We start from the raw sequence: 24665 nt of genomic DNA, 5'->3' as shown, positions 1-24665 counted from the left end.
AAAAGAGTTGTTGGGTGAAGAAGATGAGGACACGGTCCTCTTTCCTGCCCTAGCATTCCTCAGCTTGACTTCTTTTGCTCTTTACGGGTTCCACATTTGCACGCACATTGCCATCAAACTCATGAGACAACAAGTAGTTGCAGACATGCGCCCTCTTCAAAACACACTAGGGGCAACACAAGACTCGCCCTCTTTTTTTCTTAGGGGCCTGGGAAGACTCTCACAAAACTTAGGATTGATGAACTTAACGTGGAGTCACATCCTGTGGTTAGAGGATGACTTCACAATTAAAAGCAAAGTAGAGGCAATGGGTTATGAATGCATGTTATCTTTCTCAGTGACATGAATGCAAACCAACCATGAAATGCAAAGTACACGTGTTTTTCTTAGGCACTCAAAGCAGTATAACTTAGTTCCTGTTAATTACGCAACGTAGAACTGAGAAGTCAGACTTGTCCTCTCTTTTGTGTCCTAAGGAAATGTGTTGTAACATAAAATTACTAGTATATTTTAGTTTTATGTTTGCTAATAGGGCTGTGGAGTATCTTGGAGCGTGTTGTGTGTGTAAGTTAATGCACTTTTCTGACTGAAGATGTTGTTTACTGAAGGCGTTTTGCTTGGGAGATTGCCGTAAGCAGTTGCCGTAAGAGGACTTGCGGATGTGCACTGTTCAGTGGAAAGCGAACCCATGTCAGCTAATTATTTATCTATCATTAAACGAAGAATTAGAGCACGTACAGACATTGCGGTTGACAGGTAATCACAAAACTAGGTAGATGTAACAGAAGAACGGTGTCAGGAGAGGAGAAAAATTCAAGGACTCAGGGAACTTGTTTGATCAGCTCTGTCTTCACTTTGCATTTCTTGGATTTCAGCTTTTTACTTTAAAAAATTACTCTGGAGAGGTAATATGTACTCAAACCAAAATATGCCAGCATTTTCAGTTTTATCTCAATAAAGTTTTGAGGGAATTAGTTACTGGCATGGGTAAGGTGGCATTGTGGAATGACTGACACACCAGTAATGTGCTAAGTCATGATGTTCGTGTGTAGCGTTCTCAGCAATATTCATACAGGAGTAAGATGTTGTTAGGTTTCTTCTATTATAAAACCAGATGGATGAACCGTATTATTTTTTTCTTTTCCAAAGTGGTCTCTGTTTCAGTTTATCATTGTTGATGTAATCAGTTCACAAATATGACTAACTTATTCTGGAGGTTGCTTCTTGTTTTTCTTTTATTTTTCCTTACGAATACACTGTGCTGCTGAGTAAATGTCAGATCAGAGGAAGAGGTCAGATATTTTTTTGTTCCAGGCAAATTCTGTTGAGGTCTACTTCGTTTCCCAGGCTCACGACTTGTTTCTGGATCTGTCAGCTTAATTCTGTAGCCTAAACTTGGTCTCCAAATGCAGGTATTTGCAGCGTTTCACATGCACAAGGCAGCACTTGGTATCTGTTTCATTCAGTTGTGCTAAAGCATGACACACAGTTTTGTGTAGCAAGCTCTGAAAAGTGAAAGCATTCCTTCCATTCTTCCATAGTCATAGCAGATGAGTAAAACTCACCATGGAGGTAAAACAGAGTCTTGTGATGTCACTTGCACAAGGACCTTTGAACAAGGCCACTTGTCAAAATACTTGTATTCCTATTGCCTCGTATGACCCAATGAGCTTTCCTTGGAAATGAAGGCCACACAGCAAAGCAAGCCAACTATATGTTAGTAATATTGGACTGGCTCTCTGCTCAGTCCTCAAAGTGTTTTTTTTTCCAGCTGTCCTCAGCTTGCCTTTCTACTGACGGTGTGCAAAAGCTGTGAGTAGAAATCCTGAAGCTGACGGTGAGCATAGTTTTCGTTAGGCATTTGATAGCATTCTGTAGAGAGGTATCCTTCCTCCTGTACTGTGGAAGGAATGTGGCTGCTGCTAAAAGTGCACATTTATTTCATGGATAACTCAGTTACTTTGCTAAAGTTTTGCCATAGATAGATGCTCGTTCCTGGTACTTGACCCAGAGAAATTCTTTGGAGTTAATCTTAAAGTAATCTTTAAGCCAGCCCATTGTGCTGTAGCTGAAACTGTCACCCTGTGCCTTTAAGGTTTTGTTGTCTTTAGTTTAATAAATTATTGCTCAAAAAAATAAACCTTTCTTCTGACAGAGCTTACATTTTAGTGCTATGTCAGTGTTGTGTGTGTTTTCTTTTGAGAGAGCAGAAGTGAATGATGTAATTTAAGATCTCTGAAATAATTATGGCTTTAATATTTGGGATGTTGCGTGTTCTGTTTTATAGACTGGTCAGTTCAACGCCGTATGCTGTCCTTTACCCAAAGACAGCTGTTGCAGTTAAATGGTGGTGACTGTCCAAATTGTATTGTGTTTCGTAGAATCATAGAATGGCTTGGGTTGGAAGGGACCTTAAAGCTCATCCAATTCCAACCCCCCTGCTATGGGCAGGGACACCTCCCACTGGATCAGGCTGCCCAGAGCCCCATCCAACCTGGCCTTGAACACCTTCAGGGATGGGGCAGCCACAGCTTCCCTGGACAACCTGTGCCAGTGCCTCACCACTCTCATGGTGAAGGAATTCCTCCTTATGTCTAGTCTAAATCTGCCCCTCTCCAGTTTATACCCATTCGCCCATGTCCTATCACTACAAGCCTTTGTGAAAAGTCCGTCACCAGCTTTCTTGTAGCCCCTTTATGTACTGGAAAAAAGCCCTATAAAATCAACCTTCAGGTGTGATTCTTTTGTGTTTGCTTGATTAAGCCCCTAAATGCTAACTGAGGCATTTATGTCCCCCAAAATTTGTTGCCCTAACATAGCTTTAAAAGAAGAATAGTTTTAATTAATATAACAGAAAACTCCTTTTAAGTGATGAAGTCTTACTGTGTAGCTTTCTTTTTAAAGTGTTGACGCAAGAATGTGTCTCCATCTGCTGGCAGAGTGGAAGTGCGCTTTGTTTGGCTAACCTTTAATGGAATTTAGAGATCAAAAGATGAGGAAAATTATATTAAATGTTCATGCAGACTTACTCAAATTGGGATTAGGGAATGAAAGAAACCAAGTATTTTGTAAACAATGAGTTAATTCTGACAACAATAATCAAATACTTAGAAACCTGGAGGTTTATTGTATTACATATGCTGCAATTTGATATCCTCCTTATGGGCCGTATCTGCAACATAGCTGCTAAATAGTTTTGTGAGACTTGGCCTTTTAGGATTTTTAAAACTGAAAGAAAATTTAGATCGTGCTTCCCTGCTCTGGTTAACGTTTCTACTATGTTTATGTTTGCAAATGTGATAACAATAACAATGCTAGTTTTTATCCATACTTGATTTAATCCTGAGCTGAAGTTGTCTTTCATTAAGTTATAAAAAATAGTTAAGAAGACTATAAATGTGCAGGTGATGTTAAGATTTCTTTCCAGTTTGTCATTCAGAAAACAAAACTGAAAGAAGGCTTTCCCCTGCTGCAGGCCTTTACTTCTTCAGTAATGTGACTCAAAGGAGGCTTCTCCTGGCTCCTTTCCTGTTGGTGCCAGTATTAGTTCATGTAGCCTCATCAGATAGGATTCTGAATGTGCACATTAGAAGTGGTAGTTTTAGTAAACTGCACTTTAGAACTTAGATTCTCTTTATTTCCAGTACTTGGAATTTGTTCAGGCTCTGGTAATTCCTACATAGGAACTCAGGGCTTTGATTTTTTAGGCATAAAGAGCAATATTTTGATTGTGTTCTATCCCTTCTACATCACTCAACCCTCAAACTAGTACATTTACAGGTGTGATGTGAGAAAGCTATGAACATTGAAATGACCTCACGCAGAAGTTGCACACTGTCATTTGTGAACTGAATACAGGCTGGTGGTAATGAAACAGATGCTTATATTGAAAATTCTATCATTGCAAAGCAGGTACAAAGGAGGAATCGGAACCCAGGGTGATATTGACAGGGGTTTGTATCATTCTCGGCATGGTTGTCCTTTCTTATGAGAGGTCTCCTGGGGAGAATGAAAATGGAAGTAAGTAAAAGCCATTCTAGGTGTATGGATTGAGGCAGTTCGCGTTGAGGAAGCTGATTGTCTCTGTGCACACACACACTGCATGGTCTGCACCGGTCAGAGAAACGTTGAACTGGAGAGGTGCGCTTAGCCTTTCTTACTCTTCCATCAGAGCGCTTTGTTATTAAATGCAGCGTCCAGTTGCATGATTGATAGGAGTTTATTGTCTAATAGGTGAATATTTGGAAAGACCTGCCGTGATCTCCGGCAATTCTTTTTAATTTTTTGGCACCATGTGCATTGGGGTTACACGCGTGCATCCTTAGTGCGTGCCAGTTGCCAGTTCCAAATCACCTCAAAAATACATCATCCTTAGGCTCTGCAAAAGTAAGACTTCTGGTTTTGTTTACCTACAAATTGAAACCGAGGACCTATCAGTCCTTTGTGCAAATCTGGGAAACACTTACTTTTGCAAGCACAACTCAAAATAAAGGAAAAAAACAACCCAGTTGTTCTATTAATTTGCATTGATTTCACACAAATACTAGGCATTGTATCATCTAACCTACTGTGCGAAATAACCGATGGACTTATCAGTGCCAGTGTGTAAACTTGTATATTTTAAGGCAAGCAATCTTTTGCTGTGATGGAAATGATTGACTTACTTACTTGGGTCAGCGGGGGGGGCAGAAGAGAGATGATAGTTCACAGAATAACCTGTGAACTTTCACCCCTCTATATGGAAACTTGTTTCAGGGTCAAATCCTTGTAGCTGCCTTCTTGCCACGGTCAATGCCAGCCCTACTATTCACAACACTGCGGCCATCGAGGCCTAGGTACGTAAACATTTAAGGAGTTTTTAAAGTTCTTTACATCAAAAGAGACTTAAAATTTCTGTTGATAAACTTTCACCATGTGACAGCTATTGTGTTAATGATGATTTGAAAGAATGTGACGACTACTGCTGCTAAACTGTGTGGCTACGCGCCTTTTTTCCTTTAAAAAAAAAAGAAATGAAAAGAAAAACCTGTCTGTTTCGTGTGGATTTTCAGAGTAGAACTTGAATGTGCAACTGCTGTATAATAAAAAGGGGAAACTTTATTTTTATATTTAAAATACGCCTAAACACTGTGAATGTCATTACTAAATGTGCTTGTATTTTGTTCGATAACTAGGTACACTTGGCACACGTGTTGCCAGTTAAACAGTTAACACTGCCTCGTTTCACAAGATGAGAAGATGCATTGGAACCAAAGTAGCGCGTTTAAAAATGGACGGTTATCATTTTATTAAAGACAGATGTTTGCAATGGGTCACTTGCCACTTTTGGATTGCGTTAGGATTTTCTTAAGTTGTTCTTTTTGTGTCTCGTGTGTCTGCGTGAATGCTGGTTTATACAGGATGTTAATGTGTATAAAGCTAAGGTGTATTTTTATTTAGTTGAGTCTGTGAAAGGTTGTTAGAAACATTTTTTTTGGAAGCTCCCACTTATTTTTTAAAACGCCAGTGCTAACTTTAGGACTTGTTTTACTTCTCTTTTTCTGGATAGGATCAGTTCTTAAGAGCAGCCCCTGTAACTGGAGGAATGGGAGCTCAGCTGATGAGAAAAATGGGCTGGAGAGAAGGAGAAGGACTTGGAAAAAACAAAGAAGGCAGCGTTGAGCCTATTATGGTTGATTTTAAGACAGATCGAAAAGGTAAGCCCTTCTTTAAGCGTCTTACGGCAGTATAAACTTCTCACTTCTGTTTTGGAGACAGGTGAAATAACACTGAAGTAGCAAGCTTTTTCTGTGTACGGCTTCACTGTAAAAACTTAACAGAATGGCTTGGATGATTTTGGTGGTAGCTTTTCAAGTCCCGGGTTATGGATGTTGGCTTTGTGCTTACGCCTGTGAACTCTTCCAGACATTCTTTAGTTTTCCCTAACCTTTGCCTTCCACTGTAAAAAGTGCTTTTTAATGGTTCCTAAAGTAGGGGTGTGCTTCAGTTGGATATATGGAGAAGGCATTGGCAGGGAAGTGAGTTGTGGAAAAGCTGTTGCGGTTGGTCTAGAGAAAGGGGCTGAAGCAGAGATGGGGCAGGATAGAAGATAGGATGGTGCAGTCACTTTTAAACTAGGGTGAAGGACAGAGGAGAGCTGCAGAGTTGAGTTACTGCTGCCTTTCAGCTGAAGTCCTGGCATGAATAGTCATACTGATGGGTTTAGGTCTTCCAAATGAATTCTATTTCCTTTTCTGTCCACATGATCTTGCTCTTCCATCAGTAGTTTGATCCTGCTGCAGGCACCTCTGCTCACCTACAGTGATGTTTCTCTGTTCCCAAAGACTGCTCTAGCAGCCTATCCTCCTTTTCTTTATGTAGTCCATGGCTGCAGGTGGAGAACTGTTGCACTTGTCTCATTTGATTCAAAAGAACCATTCTTATATTCAGAGACAGTGTGGTTTATATGATTGGCTGCCTTGCCAGCATAGTCAGAGAGAGTTCTGTTTTCCAAGTGTATGTTAGTGAAAATTTTCCATCTGAAATACCTACACAAGATCCAACTAATTTAAATACAAGATGCAGAATTTCAGCAGTCAGGATTTATGATTTAATTGTTCCACTATGTGTGTTTCCAAAATAAACAGTTTAAATTCAATAGCAGGAAAACAAACTCCTCCTGTTGTTCTAAACACTTATTTAAAACTGGGAACCTTTAATACATGAAATAAAGTGACAGAATCATAGAATGGTTTGGGTTGGACAGAACCTTAAAGATCATCCAGTTCCAACCCCCTGCCATGGGCAGGGACACCTCACACCAGATCAGGCTGCCCAAGGCCCCATCCAACCTGGCCTTGAACACCTCCAGGAATGGGGCAGCCACAGCTTCCCTGGGCAACCTGTGCCAGAGCCTTACTGCCCTCATGGGGAAGAAATTCTTCCTAATGTCTAGTCTAAATCTTCCCCTTCCAATTTTAAAGCCATTCCTCTTAGTTCTATCGCTCCATACCCTTGTGAACAGTTCCTCCCCAGCTTTCCTGGAGCCCTTTCAGTACTGGAAGGTCGCTGTAAGGTCTCTCTGGACCCTTTTCTTCTCCAGGCTGAACAGCCCCAACTCTCTCAGCCTGTCCTCGTATGGGAGGTGCTCCAGCCCTCTGATCATTTTTGTAGCCTCCTCTGGACCCATCCCAACAGCTTCATATCCTTCTTATGTTGGGGATTCCAGAGCTGGGCACAATACTCCTAATGGGATCTATAATATTAGATCTCATCTAATATTAAAGCATGAAAATACTTTGAATTATGGGCTTGTGTTGGCTTCTGTCAGAGCTTGTAACTGAGTTTGGAAGAAAACAAAGCACAAATGCAAACGTTGTGAAGCTTGTTTGCAGAGATGCTGTTGGAGGAATCTTTAGGTGTCAATATCGCTAATTCTCAATGGAGATAATTCAGTGCTGCTCAGGTGAGCAAGGTAGTGGTGAAAACGTAATTTAAACATTAAAATATTAAGTGCAAGGTGGTAAAAAAAAAAAAAGAGAAAGCAAGCCTACGCTATGAAAATATCCATTGCTTTCTAAACTCTAAAGATATTCTAGCAGCATGATATGGTTTTATAAATCAACGAGTGGAATAGTCTCAAAGTACAGAACACAATAATACAGACATCTTTATTCTATACAAATAGTGACCAAACTTGCTTTTCAGGGGTTTTTCTTCTTTCTTTATTAAGCACTGGCAGAGGCTGCCCAGGGAGGTGGTGGAGTCACCATCCCTGGAGGTGTTTAAACACAGGGAGATGAGGTGCTCAGGGATCTGGTTTAGTAGTGGATAGGTACGGTTGGACTCAGTGCTCTCAATTCCAACCAAACAATTCTCTATTTCTGTGATTTTGGTGATACACAGCTGTATCACAGCTCAAGTTTCCAGTTCTAGAAGCATGTCCCAGGATCCTCATGATTTCTGATTTAAATTTCCGTAATGCCTGACGCATTTGATCCCGGAGTTTCAAAGATCGAGCCCTAAGGTGTGAGACAGTATCAGGTCTTCATTGTCCTGGGCATTCTGTAAGAAATTTAAGTTGCTTTCTCTGCTTCAGAACACTCAGTCTTCAATAACAATTAAAAATGCTAGATGGAGTTACAGGATGCTTCTTCTGGGATGTGATAGATTCCTCTAGGAATACTGATACCCCAGTGATGGCTGGGCTTTGCTTTAATTTCATAGTTTGAAAATGTTTTATTATTATCATATATGTAATCTTATCTGATCATAATCTACAAGTGTGTGGATAAAGAATGCTCTTCAGTGTTAAGCCAGCCAAGGCCATAGTGCAGAGAGACAGCTTGCATTAGGAAGAAAGGCGGCATGTTTCATGCATTATGAAGAAGCGACTGAACAGTTCTTGTACATCCATGAGGACTAGCTGAAAAGCTTCCTCAAACAGTAGTATTCTTTGATGCTTAAATGTATAAGAAGTCTTTTTTTCCGTGTTCTGTGCAGAGTTTCAAAGAAAGTCAGAAAATTTGAGTAGGAATCTGTTATTAATACGTTCTTCTTTTATAGGGGTTATAAATACATTTTTAGAACTGAATCCTCCAAATAATATACTGTTTCTAGGTACAGGAACAAGCAGTTTGCTAGGGAGTTATTCTGTAGGCTGCACTAAGAAATGAACCAAAACATTGTCTACTTTTGCCACCACTTTCCCTTAGGCCCTGCTTTTCCCAGACACTGACTGAGCTCTGTAGCTCTCTCACAGACAGCAGTGAAACCAAATCCTTCTTGATCTTTGCTGTCAGACAGGGAATTGTCAGTTGTATGTTCAGAGAAGCTTAGTCAGGCAGCCAAGCTTGTCAGAGTCCATCACAGCTTTTTGGAAACTCCCTCTTAAGGTACCAGGGACAAGATGTGGAAGCCAAATGTCGGTTACTTAAGAGGGATGGAGAGACAGTACTAACGTGGAGAGTGACCTAAGAGATTTTTTTCTTTGTTGGGAATCTGGTTATTTTGGATATGAATTTCTGTAAGGAAAGAAAAACCAGACACTTTGTTTCAGTGATTGTTGTCTGTGAGGGTTTCACATCACTTAAAGAGTCCCTGCTTGGAGCTGTGTGAATATTGGGATGAAAATCTGGTAAGGAGGGAGGGATTTTCTTTTAAAATAAAACAAAACAAAACAAAATGCCAACAACAACAACAAAAAAAAAAAAGCTGAAGGAACAGGACGAAACTGGAAATAATTGCAGTATCTCCCTGTCTTTCTTCACCAAAGCGAGGAACAGAAAGAAATTGAGGTAAGAAACAAAGCAATAGTGAAGGATTGAAGCCTGAGAAATTCAGAAAAAAACAGTCACGTATTTTGTTTATGTGTTTTTAAAGTAATAGCAGTGAGGGGAAAGAAACTTGACCCCCTTTGCAAGCAGGGCAGGGTTGACAGGGTTTTGGCAATTGTTACATTGTATTTCTTACTCTTTAGATTTTTTTTTTTCTTACTCTTTTAGATTTTTAGAAAGGTAAATGTTCACCTTCCAAGTTTCACAGTGGCTTCCATTGGAACCTGTGCTCTCTGTATTGACCTGGGCCCCAGCCGCCTGCTTTTCTGCTGCTTGCATAGTCAGATGTGGTTGAAATCACCATAACTGGGCTGTGAACTTGCCTGTAAAGGATAAATATTTGAATACAGTTAAATAAAGAGAGCACATGTAAGAACACCACTGTGTTATTCGTATCATAAAGCACACACTTGTTACTATTAGATGGAAATACTTCAGATGCTTCCTGTGGCAGAGGCCAACTGCTGAGGTGGTGCCTTACTTCCGGCTGCACAGAACAGATACTGAAGGAGAAAATGTTTTTATGTTCTCTCTTGCTCAGTGTTTCTGCAAGGATGACAAGGAAAAACAGGTGTTTCTTGACTTGTATAAGACTACTGAAAGGTTTCCACTGCTCAGCTTATTAACTACTAGAGCCTTACCAGAGCAGTTGAGGAGAACGTTGTGTTGTACGGGGGTGGGGTGGGGGAAATGCTGGATGAAAGGTTTAAAAGACTTGTGAGAAGACAGTTGTGTGGTGTCGCCAGGTTCCATCTCCACTGATACATGTGTTTGCTTGACTGATGAGAACACGGAAACCAGGTGGGAATCTTAAATATAAAACTTCTTGTGTTTTGTTTAGGGCTTGTTGCTGTGGGAGAGAAGGCACAGAAGAGATCCGGACATTATGTTGTGATGAAGGATCTTTCAGGTGAGATTCTTACTTGTTTAAAGAAAAAATAAAACCTCGTTTAAAATGATCGCTTTAATAGCGGCATTGAAATTTCAAATATGTTTTATCCTTAAGGTAAACATCCCGTTTCTGCATTGATGGAGATCTGTAACAAAAGAAGATGGACACCACCTGAGTTTGTGTTGGTGGACGATAGTGGGCCTGATCATCGTAAACATTTTATCTTTAAGGTATGTTTGAGTTTCCTTATTTGCTGCTGTTTTTTCTGCTAAAGGTGATGTGACTTCACGTTCATATATTTCAGAGTCCTGTGTCTGGAAAGGCCAAATCTTTCAAGCATGTTAATCTGTAAATCTGTCAAGAAACACACTGTTCCACTTCTTACTGAAATTAATAACCCACATGGTATCGTATTCTTGTTGTTTACATGCAGGTGTGGTGTCAAGTCTTACTGTTGTAAAGGGAGTGAGCAAGGTGTAGTTATTTTTGCCCTTCAGTTGTCTAAGGCTGTGGGCTTTCTTTTCCGTCTTCTATCTTGCATGAGCAGTTACTGTTTGGAAATGATTTTGATGGGGATTTTGTCTGCCCCCAAAGAGGAATCGCATAGAGAATGTGCTTAAAGGAGCTCTGTAGCACTACTTTGCAATGGAACTGAAGAGGCACTTTGTAACACTCTTTTGTTTTCCTCCCCCTCTCTTGAACAGGTGAGAGTCAATGGAAATGAATACAGGCCTACTTTTGCCAGCCTTAATAAGAAGCATGCTAAAGCCACAGCAGCAACTGCGGCTCTCCAGGCGATGGGACTTGTACCAAAGGAAAGCATGGTTAATACCACCATGTTTAGGAGTGCCTCACACCGCTAGATATTGTTTTTTATATTGACATTATTTCAGATAAATCTACTCTGCACAAAAATGGTATTTGCCCTTTCATGTTGTAAATACATCGGCAATTCCCACATTGTAAAAACTGTACAGACACCTTCAGGTTTTTCTTTTGTACCATCAAAATGTATTTAAATCATACTTAGTTTTTGGTATGTTTATATTGTTTACATTAGTGATGTAATTATTTCTTAAATGACTAAATCAGACGACAGACTCTGGAGGCATCAGTAATCTAAACCCTTGTTTTAAAAGTCATGCAATTTCTCTTCAATATGGAATGTTAACTCTTTCATACTGTTTTGTACTATGCTGCAGTTTTCCCTGGTCTCGGTAAAGCTCCTCCTGCCCTTTTGCCCACGGCCGGTAAAAGGACGTGCAGCTTTCCTTAGGCGAGTCGAGGCTGGCGGGTACTGCTGGGCAGATACTGGGCCAGTACCGCTGTCCCCGGGAGAAGCCGCGTGGCGGGAGCCCTGGTGAGCAGTGTTATTAGCGCTGCAGCTTCTCTCTGAATTCACTTTGGGGGTTCAACCGGGCGCCGCGCCACGCACGTACAGCCCATGTTCTAGGATGCACGATTAGGCAAAAGGCTTGCTTTCCAAGGGATGGCAGAAAGTCCAGCAATGGAACCGATGAGACTTGTGGTGGAAAGGTGACTCTCCCTGCATGTTCTGAGAAGGGAGACGATGGAGTTGTCTATTCCAAACAAATTTAACACACTGCCTGATGTTGATTGTATGAATTTGTGGTTAATGTGAATTTTAAACTCTAACAAATCTACAACTGGATTCGGGCGGGAGGGAGGGGATAGAACGATGCTTAAATTGTGTACCCAACTTGGTCAATAAAGCAGCACAAGTTCATAATCTTAATCACTGGTCAGTAAGCAGTAATTAAAATGTATGCCAAAACGAGTTTTCAAAGAAACGCACAGACTTAAAAGTATGCTTTATGAAGATTATTGGCAGCTGTCAGGGTTGCAGAATCAGGTTTTTTGTTCCTTTGGCCTATTACCAAATTAACTCCTTGGGCTGAAATTTTCTGTAACGGTACTGTGCCCTCAAGGAGACAGCCTGAGCCAGAGTTTCGGCAGTTTGACGAGGGAGAGGATATAGAAAGCTTTTCCTTTTCTGTTTTTTTTTTCTTTTTAATTTAAGAAGTATTAGTACTTTAGTGATGTACACTTTGAATTAGGAAGGGCATTGTACACCTCTTGCCAGATTGTCTGAGCTGCAAGCAGATTGCCGGGATTTAATGCCTCCAATAGTTCAGGGGCTTATTTTGGAAAAGCCTTTTTGAGGTCTCTTTGTGTCACACCCGATCAGAGCTCTGATGGGGACACGAACCAGTGCAGTTTGCACGCAGTAAGGCTGCACTTGGGCCTAAAGTGAGTAACCTCTGCAGTGGGAGTAACAGCATGGAGGTGAAGCATTGACAGTACCTCTTCTTCCACAAAGTGAAGCGACTCGTGTGTATTCCATTAGCTGCTACAGAACAAGGGGTCTGTCTGCCCTAAAAGGACAAGGATCGATGGCTCACGTGTACGGCAAAGAAATGGTAGTTGGTTCCCCACCACACACTTGGAGAAATAAAGCCCTTTATTAATCTGTCAAAGCTCTCTATAAATGCCTAAGTTAATCTTAATTTTCATGGAGGTAGTTGTCTTTAATTAAACTTTTTTTCCCTTTGGCTTCTCGCCTTCAGTCTTTGATTAAGTATTTGAAGATCTCCTTGCCTCGTTTGCTGAAGGAGTTGGAAGATGTGTGTTAAAACCAGAAGTAAATACGATGGTACAGCAATGGAAAGATGTATTGTGGGAGAAGTGGGCTTTGTGTCTGTCTTAGCCTCGCCTGGCTTTTTGATGTACAACTTAAAGTAATTAAGTAGGAGCAGCTCCTAATCAGACTTCTGTTTAAACGTCTGGTTTGGCAAAGCTAAAACATCAGCTATGTTGATGGTTCTGTTTAGTCTGCGGTGTCCCGGTTTCACAGCTGTATGGTATCAAATCTAGGAACACACAATCTCTTGTACTTGTTGGTTTATTCCATTTTTGGTCTCTTCCCTATGTGTAATGTAAAGATCTGTGTTATCTCGCAGCAGCAGGAGCAGATGAATCCAGTCCCGTTGAAGACTCTGGGAAGTATTTAGGCAAGTTTTGGATTCCATACCTTAAAGATGTGGTGAGACTGTATGTGGATTTAACCTTTGATCTTAAGGAGGATTTGCGAAAAAACAATTAAGGTCTGTAATGCCCTAATTATGACAGTTCTTGTTTTTGAGGTTTCTGTTCCAGTTTCATTCCTTGTTGTTTAGAATGATACATGAATCTAAAGCTAGCGCAGCGATGTGCTTCTGTTAAATTTTGTAAAGTTGAATTCATCTGAGTGTCCTTTGCATGCAGGAATAGATAAGTAGTGATATATTAAAAAGAGCAACTAGGAAACACTCTCTTGGAACCTGGTTATTTATGCAGCGCTTTTAGCTGTCTTAAAGGTGAATAGTCTGTGACTCCTGCTGATAGAAGACACGATCCATTTGGCTCTTGGGTTTCCTTTTGCTGCAGAATTATATTCCTGGAAGGAACCTCGCTGAAAGTGCTCTCATTTCCCTGTGGCAACGAGCATTTTGAAACAGGGGCCCGAGAACCTATAGCCAGCTTCCACCAGAACGATTCCTTGGCAATCTTCTAATTGGTAGTTTTTAAATAGTTAGGACTGGAGGAGCATGAAGGTGAAGTTCATAGAATCACAGAATGGCTTGAGTTGGAAGGGACCATAAAGATCATGCAGTCCCACCCTCCCCTGCCATGGGCAGGGACACCTCCCACAAGGTCCTGTGCCTTGGAAAATTGGAAATTGCCTCTTGAAGTGCGAAAACTATATAAAGTCTTAATCAACTGCTACAATGTCCGGCTCTCCCCAACAAATCAGAGTTGTGATTAAAGTTCACCCGTTTGGACAGGTTAAATAAGTGAACTTTACCGCTCCTCAAGTGTCTGGAACAATGGTAGTAGTTACTGAAAGAACCTTTAGGAAGAAGAGCAGCAGAGGGGGTGGTGTGATGCTGTAACTTCTGTAGGGATAGTCGAGTGGAGCCAGACATGCTTCCAGAGCAGCAATGAATCCCAGAGCCGTAAGCAACCAGCATGGGCTTCTGGAATTACAGGCAAAGCAATGACTTGGAACCAACAGGCAGCTGGAAGTACAAGGAGATACAGCTAGAGGACTGGTGCAAAGTGGGTTGGACATCCGGAAAAACTTAACTGAAAAGGTTCTTGGGCACTGGCAGAGCCCAGGGAGGCAGTGGAGTCACCATCCTGGGAGGTGTTTAGAAGATGGGGAGATGGGGTGCTCAGGGATCTGTTTTAGTAGGGTGATAGATGCGGTTGGACTTGATCTCAAAGGTCTTTTCCAACCTAGGGACTATGATTCTATAAAGAATTCGGTGGTAGATTTTTGAAATTGCACAGTTCGGGACTACAAGAATGTAATTGCAATTCATTTTTTGTATATAACTGCCAGCTATTAACTGGCATCACTGTCTATCCATAACTCTAACATGCCAGATGAGAAAGGATAAACTGGAATTGACAATAGTAATTGTATTTCCTAGAAGCAGACAGCCTTCTGCCTACATACCAGCACAGTTACTGGCTTGACTGAAATTATATTCCCATAGAGGCATCTAAAGAATTGCTTTTCCCTGTTGCTTTCAGTAACTCATTCCCTGTGCTAACATGCTCTGAGTGGGCCTGTTCCCTGTGCACATGCCCGGAAGGTGCTGCTTCAGGGCTGAGGCTGTGGGCTCTGAGGTCCGGAGCAGCTTTCAGAAGGGCTCACCCCTGTAATGGCAGGGGAACCGCACGCTGGTCAGTGCAGCAGAATGTGGTGGCTGCGAGAACTGCTGTTGTTGACCTGTCGTCTTGTCTTGCGCTGACGGTGAGCTGGCAACAGACTGCAAAGCCCAGCAGCAGGAGCTGTGACTGATGGAGCAGGTTCAAAAGGCAGGTTTATCTGTTCTCTCTTAAAAGTGACTAGAAGTGACACACTAGAAGTGACAGACTAGAAGTGTAGTTGACACACCAGCTGCTTTAGAAATCCAGTCTTCTGCCATTTGCCTGTGCTGCCATTAGCACTGGATTTTCACTCCTGGTGTTTGATAGTAATCAAAGGGGAAAAAGTTCAGCAACTTGCTTCTGGATTAGTTAGAGAGAACCTTCAAGATTAATTAAAGTCAGATTGTACTGCTCTGAACTCCACCAGCAACAGAGTATTTGACATTATCAAAGTATTTCATATTCTAAGGTCCCTTCTGCCATCAGAAGAGATGGGTTTTATCTAGGTTTGCTAGATGTTGTCTTGGTCAGCGTACCACCAGGCTGACAGCATCGAGGTAGTCACTGCAAAGTAACAACTGTAAACAGAAGTGTTCCAGTGTCATTGTGTACACGCTGTGTTCTTAGGGTGGGAAGCTTCAAGTGATGTTGATATAAAAGAACTGGGAGGCACAGAAAGCTTTTATTGTGCCACAGTCTGCAGTAAGTTGTTTACATGCCCACTAAGTTTACAGGTTGTTTCCTCAAGTAGGACCTGGCTACAGTTGAACTACTGTTTCAGTATCACAGACTGGGGTGATGAGCAGAGCAGCCCTGTTGCAAAGACATGAGGGGAGAGGGCCACGTGGCGTGAGCACTGCTTTATTTTCTGTGCACAGTCAAACAGGAATCTTGCTGGAGTGCACAAACATGACTGTTCTACGTCCTGCTCTTCAGATTCGCTATTCTCTGCTGCGGAAATCTGATCACCCAATAGCTGTGTAGGAGGCAAACTACACGCCTCCAGCATGACAGCTGTGACTACCTGAGGTGAAGCAGACTGCATTAAGCCTGTTAACAGACTCTGCTCTTGTTCTGGACATATGGTCAGGCTGGCAGCCCCTTGCTGCTTCTCATTTTCTCTCTCTTCAGGCACATGGTGCAGCTAAATTATTGCTCCAAGTTGTTCTGATTCACATTAGCGCTTGTACAAATTCCTTTTAAAAAGTCTAGCTCATTTTAATGCCAGTGGGTATGGGAATATTAGACAGCTAGGCCAAGTAATTCCGAGGAATCTTAACCTTTGAATCCAATTCGGCTGCAGCCAGAACTCTGTGCTTGTGGCCATCTCCTTTTCATCTATTGTAGTGGAGTTTAGAGCTGACTAAAGCAAGAGGTGCAACATACCAAGATGTATTTATCAAGCTTCTGGCGAGGTGCTCTTTGCAGTTTTGGAAGGCATTTTGCCAAGAATTCCACCTATCCACAGAGCAGTGGCAGAAGTTTTGTACTTCAGAATAGAATTTGCACGTGCGTGAAGAATACAGAGCTTACAGACGTGATTTAGACCAATAAAATAATCATGTTTTATCAAGTTTTATTTTAAAAAAAAGCTTCCTAAAACACAAAAAAAGCCTCTTCCTTAATTTCCTTCAGGAGTCCTTTGAAGTGTTTTATGATGGGGGATGTGCAATAGCTGTTGGCTGTGACGTGCAACTAGATTATGTCCCTCCCAGTACCGCGTAGGTGCTCCCTGTGTAGACCCAAAGGAAACACAGCAACCGCCCACTAGAGAGCATTCTTTTCCATTAAATGGAACTAGCATACCTAGGACTTCCAGGTATAAGCATAATCCTTCATTTCTAAAAATCGGATGGAAGATTTTCCCAGTGTTGGACACTGGCTCAGTTGATCCAAAGTCTTGGTATGCAGTCCACAAGCAGGAAGATCTTTGCATATGGTTTCCTAAGGAAATTCACGAGAAGAGACACATGGACTAAGCGTTTTTGTTTGGAATACCTACTTTTTAATGTTCATTTATGTACCTTCAAGGAACTGCTGAAAAGCTATTTTTTTGTTGATTTCGTTTTTTCGTTGATTTGTAATAAAGATACTACTCCTAATGGGAAAGACAATCTCTGCTAATTTCCTTACCTGATTAAAGGCAGAGCTTGCACAGTGAAGATCAGTGTTAAACACGGCAGTGGGCTCGTGAGTGTACAACACAGCAGAGAACGCACCCCTCTGTGCGGATCTGAGCAGCATCGTCAGCGCATGCAGAGAATGAGGCATGACAGGGCCTATGATCTCCAGACTGAATATATCCTCATATGCCAGGTGAACCCTGGCTTTGGCATTTATACTTCGTGCCTAAAGACAAAAGCACACAGGATTAGTTTTTGACACACCCAATTAAGTCCTAATTTTTATTTTCTTTAATACTGCAGCGTCACAGTCCCATTAAACATTCAAAATACTGCTCAGTAGTGTCAACTTACTGTTCAATACACGACTATTAGAATGGCTTCACTGTAACTGCTCTTAAAATGTGCCAACTACAACCCGCAGGAATGCCATGCAGTACTAAGGAAGTTTAACTGCAGCAGATCAATAAGGACTACTCCAGTGGAAGGTGGGCTGCACTCCTGTATGAACAGCAGCACACCCTTTAGTGTCCACCGACTCCTTACAGTAGCAGCCATGGTTCAGAGGCTCCCTTGTTGCAAGAGCTGTGATAGTCTGAGAACTCCCAAGATCGCAGGAGAACCGTGTTTTGTGGCTAGAAAACAAGTCTTATGAGTGGCTGAGGGAACTGGGATTGTTTAGCCTGGAGGAGGCTGAGGGGAGACTTTATTGCTAAAAGGAGGTTGCAGCGAGGTGGGTGTTGGTCTCTTCTCCCAAGTGACAGATGATAGGGCAAGACAGAATGGCCTCAAGCTTCGCCGGGGAAGTTTAGATTGGAAATTAGGCAATATTTCTTCACAGAAAGGGTTCTCGGGCACTGGAACAGACTGCCCAGGGAGATGGTTGAGTCCCCATCACTGGAGGTTTTTAAAAGGCAGGTAGATGAGGTACTTGGGGATATGATTTAGTAATGGACAGGTACAGTTGGAGTTGATGATCTCTAAGGTCTTTTCCAACCTAATGATTCTATGATTCTAGAAACGTTCTAGTATCTGGGAAGTCTGGCTGACCTCTTCTGTATCAGGATGAAGAAGGGACTCACTGGGATTTCAGTTGAGCAGCACAGATCTATGTGGGCAGAGACAATTTAGCACTGCAGTCGCAATGCTAACTCAGCCTGTAGCAACAATTGTTCTGCTGTACCTGAGGAGGCTAGACAAAGTCAGCATCCAGTCTACCAGGTGAAGAAACAACTCCCTATTCATTACTGGAAAACGAGAGATGGTTGTGTTACTTACTTTGAGCGTCTGCATTGTCCCACCTCGGAAAGCAACGGGGGACAGCAAAGTTGGTGGGAGCCCTGCTTGTGCACCTGCAACAGCCACTAGGCTCTTGCAGTTTATCAAGAAGTTCAGCAAGGTGAATGTGTTTGTTCCTTTCACTAATGCAAGGGATTCGGGTTTGTGATCCATCTGCACCTCATGCTTCTCCTTACGACTGTATTGAGAGAAGTCAAAGGAAAACGATGAGGAAGTGAAGAGCACCAGTGCACCGAAGGAAGAATCAGAGCTGTGCAACTCCAGAAAACATCCTGCTCCCACCTCTGACCAATCAAGTCATTTAAACAAACAAAACCGAAAAAGCCCACCAAGCTTTACACTGATTCAGATTTTTTCCTCAAATATTAAGCAACATCTTCAACTTGGCTTGCGATTTCATTATTAAAGTTGTGAGATAAAATGCATTTTCCAGGTCGAATGTCTTGCACGTCATGTTCACTGAATACTTATGAAGTTAGCAGCTCCTAGCTTTACTATGGATTTTGCTTCGAAGCAAACATCAAACCATTGGCATTTTGAGTTCAGATCAGGAGTCTGGTTTTGATGTGCATCTCCTGTCTGTCCCCGCTTACGGGGCACTGCTGTAGGGCAGCCTGGGGAAGCTGAAACAAGATTGCTCTTGGGTGCAGTGGAAGCTGCATTGGGCAGTAGAAGTGCAAATGGAACCAGAGAAAGACTAAGTCAATCAGTTCTCTGAAACACGTACAGGATCTCAGCAACAGCTGTTCTGGTTTGCAGCTCTGTCCCTACCATGCCACACTACTTCCAAGTGTAAAGCCTACATGAACATGCACCTTTTTAGTTTAAAAAATAAAATAATCTAACTAGTCTTTCCAGTGAACCTATCCATGAGGTGACACAATCAGTTTGTGACCTAACAGATGGATCTTACAAAGTTACATTAACAATTCATAATGGCTTTTCTTTTAGGAAGAGGGGGACCTAGAAATACGTGTCATAAAGGAACCAAAAAGACAAGCAGAGTCTCTTAAATATGCAGCAATGTGAAGATTAATATTTGGAAATAAGTTCTCAAAGGCTTTCATAAAACTTAAAATATATACCACAAAAAGATAACATCTGCATGGTTTTCTGGCGTCATTTATCTTGATATGCAAAGAAAGGATACAGTTTAATAGAAATAGCATCTGGTTTCTTAACCTTGTCTTGGACTCCCATCTCCTCAAGCCAAGAGAAACTTTCATCATCATCATCATCATCACTTGGAGCTGGTTCCCTGGAAAACACAGAATCAGTGTTAGGAGGGCAATACTTCCTACAAAGGTTTCCCAAATGGGATGTCTGTAGATGCCCTTGAATTCTAGCATTGTAGAAGACTTGTTACATACTGTCCATCTTCCGTAGTGTTGCCCACTTCAAGGCCATCAGCAGCTTCCATTTCTAAATTCATTTCAGAGTTTTTTTGTTTCCTGGTTCTACTTTCTTCTAGCAAAGGTAAAGAAAACTCTATGCCTTGAACAGAGAAGGAAAGCAAGCAATGAATGGTTTGTAACGCAGCTAACACACTTTAACAGTCACTCAAATCCTACTTGGACTGGTTTCATCTTACCTTCATTTCTCATGGCTTCCCTTAGACCTCTAGTAGTGGGAGAAATGACAGCTGTGAGAACGTCACTTCCTGCAAGACCAGCTGCACGGAACAGGACGGTAAACTGGTAGGTACATACATAGAAGTAAGGACACAGTTTGGCTTTGAGCAGATTGTACAGAGAAGTAAAGCTGACAGACCTGCAAATCAGAATAAAACAATCCTGTAAATGAAACTGACAAACCAGACTGGATTTTGCTGGATGCTAGTGGTGTGGTATAAACTGGAGAGGGGCAGATTTAGACTAGACATAAGGAAGCCTTTCTTCCCCATGAGAGTGGTGAGGCACTGGCACAGGTTGCCCAGGGAAACTGTGGCTGCCCCATCCCTGGAGGTGTTCAAGGCCAGGTTGGATGGGGCCTTGGGCAGCCTGGTCTAGTGGGAGGTGTCCCTGCTCATGGGCAGGGGGGTTGGAACTAGTTGATCTTTAAGGTCCTTTCCAAGCCAAACTATTCTATGATTAGTCAGATTTTCAGAGGTTCTAAGGTCCTCTGAAACAGAGCCTTGTCTGTGAGTGCTGTGCTCTGCCAGCAGACTTACTTTCCAGCATGTAGAGTTTACACAAAGTATCAAAGGCAACAAGCCAACAGGACTCATGGAATCCCACCCAAATCAATAACTAGGACTGGAGAGAGGCATTTAACACAAGAGCATAACTTTAGTTTTATCGTATTTCCCTAGCCTGGTCCTCAAAATAACAAGCATTCTATAGCTGGGGGGGGGGGATAAAAAAGCTTTTTCATAAAAATAGAAAGATCTTGTGCATTAATTAAAATCCCTTTGTCTTAATCACACCAAATACATCAGTTGTTTGGTTCTACTTACCAGTCGCTCATCAGCACTTGCTGCAAAGCTTCATCCTGTGACCAAGGACTAGCCTTTCCTGCTAGTTTTCTATCTGCTCCAATCCGAGGGAACAGCTGCAGCCACGGCAGTGACGGGTGAAGCCAGTAAACAAGGCTCTGCTGAAAGGCACAACGCAGTTCTGTGGACAGTTTTGGTTCCTAGTTTTCAAAAAACATTTCATGAGGACAGTAATACTTTACTTAAGGCAGCATTGCTTGTCCTGGATTATAAAAATATGACACTAGGTGCTAAAAAAAATTCTCAAGCTTGTGAATAAGCCAGACTGAAGAAAGATGAACAGCATCTGGCCACTGCTTCATAACTGAAGTTAAATAGCCACTCACTTGTTACTATTGTCTGCCACCCTGAGTACAAGCCATGGATGGAATTGGATAAATAGTCTAAATGAGCCTCACTTTTAATGCAAATAAGACCAAAACAAGGCACAATCAAACCTTGACTGCCAGCATGTTTAAGGAAAGGTGCAAAGGTCCATTCTCCTTTTCAAAGCTGGAGCTTTGAGCTACCCTCTGAAGTATTACCTGTACACTCTGTGGCAAGTTTGTTTCTGTAGCTCTGCAATGCTGTGTAAATCCTTGAGCTTCTTCTTGTGCTTTTAAATGCTCTGCCCAGGTAAATGGTTGGGAAGACATAAATAGAAGTCGTGTTTTAATACTCCAGTCTGCAGGAAATTCGTGTCTTGGTGAGGAGGGAACTTCGGGTACGGCAAGAGGTAAATGAAAGTCCTTACAAAACAGAATTAGCATCAGTTAACCAACAGAAAACTGAAAAAAACCCCAAACCTATGTAGCTACTTATTTATATCTTAGCACAGTTTGGTATCCTCTCATGTTGATTTAATACACCTTTCCTGGCAGGCAGACCAGACACTGGTCTGACACTGTTAGAAAAAACTATGGCTATCACGTGGAATATCTTGAGTTTAGTAGCCTACAAAAAGACAAGTTAAACCTCTCATGTCCTGCACGTTTTTGTTGAATTCAGTGCAACAGCAAAAATGCCTTGTTCATTCTGATCTTAAGAAACACTTGCACTAAGAGACTTAAAAAAAAGCTTTTCCAGACAGATTTTTCAGGATTCCAAGTTAGACACAGCTTAACTGTTCATTGGCTAAAAGTCACAGTCTACACTCAAGTGACTTCCTCTCTTGGGGGACGATAATGTCAGATATCTCCTAGAGGATGCAAAAAAAACCCCACTGGGAAGCTCTAGGACAGTTTGTACTCTTTGAGAAGTCATTCTATTCTGCTAAGTTAGTTTGAGCTTCAGTTTCTGAAACTAAAACAACAGTAGACATAATGTGCTTGAAACTTTCAAGAACTGGTTTTCATGTATTCTCTTTCCTATACACCTGGTTAAGCCATTTGTTTCCTTTCTGTAGCTGAATAAAAGACTGCAGGGAATATATCCCTTTGAAGAACATCTTTATCTCAACAAACACAAAACTATGAAATAGGAAAATTGTAATAAACGTAATAAAACTGCAAGAAGACAACAAGTTCTGTCAACTATAACTACAACAGCAGCCATGTCAGGAGGAGGCTGGCTATTAAAAGGCTGTCACCATAACAGCAAACATCAACACAATTAACGAAATTTTCTTGCACACTGACATTTTAGCACATCATTTTATACAGAGATGGGCCATCATCTATTAAGTTTACAGTTTCAGCTTTGGTTGTGAACTGAGAACAGCTAAAACATTCCAGAAGCAGTACGTGCTGTTTCATACATCGATTAGAGGAAGGATGTCGGTTCTTTCAAAGGGCTCTGCTTTCGTGGTGAGCTTATCTTCACAAACAGACTCTAAAAGCTGGAGAAAAAAGAAGTGTAAGATGCCGCACAAAATGAGATAATTAAAAAAGCCACCCTTGCAGTGAAACTTCAGGAGTGACATCAAGCACATAGACATCAAGCACACAGACTTCTATAAGCAGTGAAGCACAGTAAAGAATCATAGAATGCCTAGAGTTAGAAGGGACCCACAAGGATCAAATCCAACTCCTGTCCCTGCATAGAATCACAGAATAGTTCAGGTTGGAAGGGACCTTAAAGATCATTCAGTTCCAACCTTTCTGCAAGGAGCAGGTATAAGTCCCACTAGATCAGGCTGCCCAAGGCCCCATCCAACCTGGCCTTGAACCCCTCCAGGGACGGGTTATCCACAGCTTCCCTGGGCAACCTGTGCCAGTGCCTCACCACCCTCATCATGATGGATTTGTTCCTAATATCTAGTCTAAATCTTTTCCCTTCCAATTTAAAGCCATTCTCCCTCACCTGTCATGTCATGCCCTTGTAAACAGTCCCCCCCCAGCTTTCCTTGTAGCCCCTTCAGGTACTGGAAGCTGCTCTGAGGTCTCCCCAGAGCCTTCTCTTCTCCAGGCTGAACAACCCCAACTCCCCGAGCCTGTCCCCACAGCAGAGCTGTTCCAGCCCTCGCATCATGTTCGCACCAGGGCACAACCCCAACATTCACGCCGTGTGTCCGAGGGCTTTGTCCACTTGCTTCTGGACTATTGTCAGGCTTGGTGCTGTGACTGCTGCCCTGGGGAGCCGTTCCAGCGCTTCACCACTTTCTGGGTGAAGAACCTTTTCCTGATATCCAACCTGATCCTCCCCTGGCACATCTTCCTGCCATCCCCTCAGATCCTATCACTGGCGCCGGAGATCAGAGCTCCGCGCCTGCTCCCCCCGCCCATGGCAGCTGCAGGCTGTGACGAGGCCCCCGCGCGGTACCTGGGGGCGGGCGGGCTCCCCGCAGCAGAAGGGGTTCCTCGGGGCGGCGGGGCGGCGCCGGGGGGCGGCGGGGCCGGGGGCGGCCAGGGGTGTCTCTGCGCTCCGCAGCCGCTTGCGTTTGAGCCGCAGCAGGGCCGGCGGCTTCTTGAAGCCGGGCGAGTAGCCGGGCAGGGCTGGCGCGGCCATGGCGGCGCGGGGGCCGCAGACCCGACTGCGCGCGAAAGCGGCGGCTCCACCCCGGGGCTGTACCTCCCGCCCGGCCTCACACCGCGACCGGCGCAGAGACGGAGCCGGGCGGGGCGCCGAACCGCGTGGATCTTGGAGAACAGCGGGTCCAACCCACCTGTCCTCTCCTAAACCACCCCGAGCACCTCACCTCCCCGTCTCTAAACACCTCCGTGGACGGGGACCCTGCCGCCTTCCTGGGCAGCCTCTGCCAGTGCCCGAGAACCCGCCTGGGAAAGAAATTTTTCCCCAATATCCAGTCTGAACCTCCCCTGGCGCTGCTTGAGGCCATTCCCCCTTGTCCCCTCCCCTGTCACTTGGGAAGAGAGGCCAGCTCCCTCCTCTCCGCAACCTCCTTTCAGGTAGTTGTAGAGAGCAATGAGGTCTCCCCTCAGCCCCCTCTTTCTCAAGGCTAAACAACTCCAGTTCCCTCAGCTGCTCCTCGTTAGACTTGTTCTCCAGCCCCCTCACCAGCTTCATTGCTCTTCTCTGGACGTGCTCCAGAGCCTCAACATTCTTCTTGTAGCGAGGGGCCCAGAGCAGAACACAGTATTCCAGGTGCAGTGTCACCAGCGCTGAGCACAGGGGCACCATCCCCACCCTGGTCCTGCTGGCCACGCTGTTTCTGACCCAAGCCAGGATGCCACTGGCCCCCTTGGCCATCTGGGCCACTGCTGGCTCATGCTCAGCTGCTGTCACCAACACCCCCAGCTCCTTCTCTGCCCGGCAGCTTCCCAGCCACTCTTCCCCCAGCCTGCAGAACTGCACAGGCTTGTTGTGCCCCAAGTGCAGGACTCAGCACTTGGCCTTGTTGAACCCCATCCCATTGGCCACAGCCCATCCCGTTGGCCACAGCCCAT

The 24665-nt window shown here is 43.2% G+C and overlaps 2 protein-coding genes across 6 annotated transcripts in view; one reads left to right on the top strand and one right to left on the bottom strand.

The window, feature by feature from the left end:
* Positions 1–12891, top strand: part of SON (SON DNA and RNA binding protein) — a 42555-nt gene extending 29664 nt beyond the window's left edge. For 2 of the 3 annotated variants that reach the window (XM_054064742.1, XM_054064752.1), the window contains exons 9-12: positions 5549–5696; positions 10156–10224; positions 10321–10436; positions 10911–12891. In XM_054064742.1, coding sequence (XP_053920717.1) covers positions 5549–5696; positions 10156–10224; positions 10321–10436; positions 10911–11069 — 492 coding nt within the window. In that variant the 3' untranslated portion in view covers positions 11070–12891. Of the gene's footprint in view, positions 1–4755; positions 4836–5548; positions 5697–10155; positions 10225–10320; positions 10437–10910 lie in introns of those variants that run through there. The other variant, XM_054064763.1, reaches the window with a different exon arrangement.
* Positions 11115–24588, bottom strand: DONSON (DNA replication fork stabilization factor DONSON). Of its 3 annotated transcripts, none has more exons than XM_054064783.1 (10): positions 23581–24588; positions 22577–22657; positions 21366–21569; positions 20803–20942; positions 19939–20117; positions 19718–19841; positions 19498–19605; positions 18327–18525; positions 17059–17274; positions 11115–16869 (listed from the first exon to the last, which is right to left on the bottom strand). In XM_054064783.1, the coding sequence occupies exons 1-10, from the start codon at positions 23764–23766 to the stop codon at positions 16732–16734; spliced, it is 1575 nt and encodes a 524-aa protein (XP_053920758.1). In that variant the 5' UTR covers positions 23767–24588; the 3' UTR covers positions 11115–16731. The 3 variants fall into 3 exon arrangements, with proteins under 3 accessions (XP_053920758.1, XP_053920769.1, XP_053920750.1); XM_054064794.1 differs by having other exon boundaries at positions 20803–20939; XM_054064775.1 differs by having other exon boundaries at positions 20803–20981; positions 23581–24583.
* Between the last annotated feature and the right edge of the window lie 77 nt (positions 24589–24665).

The sequence above is a fragment of the Cuculus canorus genome, chromosome 1, assembly GCF_017976375.1.
Source record: "Cuculus canorus isolate bCucCan1 chromosome 1, bCucCan1.pri, whole genome shotgun sequence".
Lineage (NCBI taxonomy): Eukaryota > Metazoa > Chordata > Aves > Cuculiformes > Cuculidae > Cuculus > Cuculus canorus.
The sequence above is the reverse complement of the archived record's forward strand: the minus strand, read 5'-3'. Positions and strand labels throughout refer to the sequence as shown.

Coding starts and splice junctions, on each gene's coding strand:
- DONSON (XM_054064775.1), bottom strand. CDS start 23,766: ATGGCCGCGCCAGCCCTGCCCGGCTACTCGCCCGGCTTCAAGAAGCCG. Junction 20,982..21,365: donor ACTTGCCACAGAGTGTACAG/GTAATACTTCAG, acceptor TTTGAAAACTAG/GAACCAAAACTGTCCACAGA. Junction 19,606..19,717: donor AACACTACGGAAGATGGACA/GTATGTAACAAG, acceptor TGTGTTTTCCAG/GGAACCAGCTCCAAGTGATG.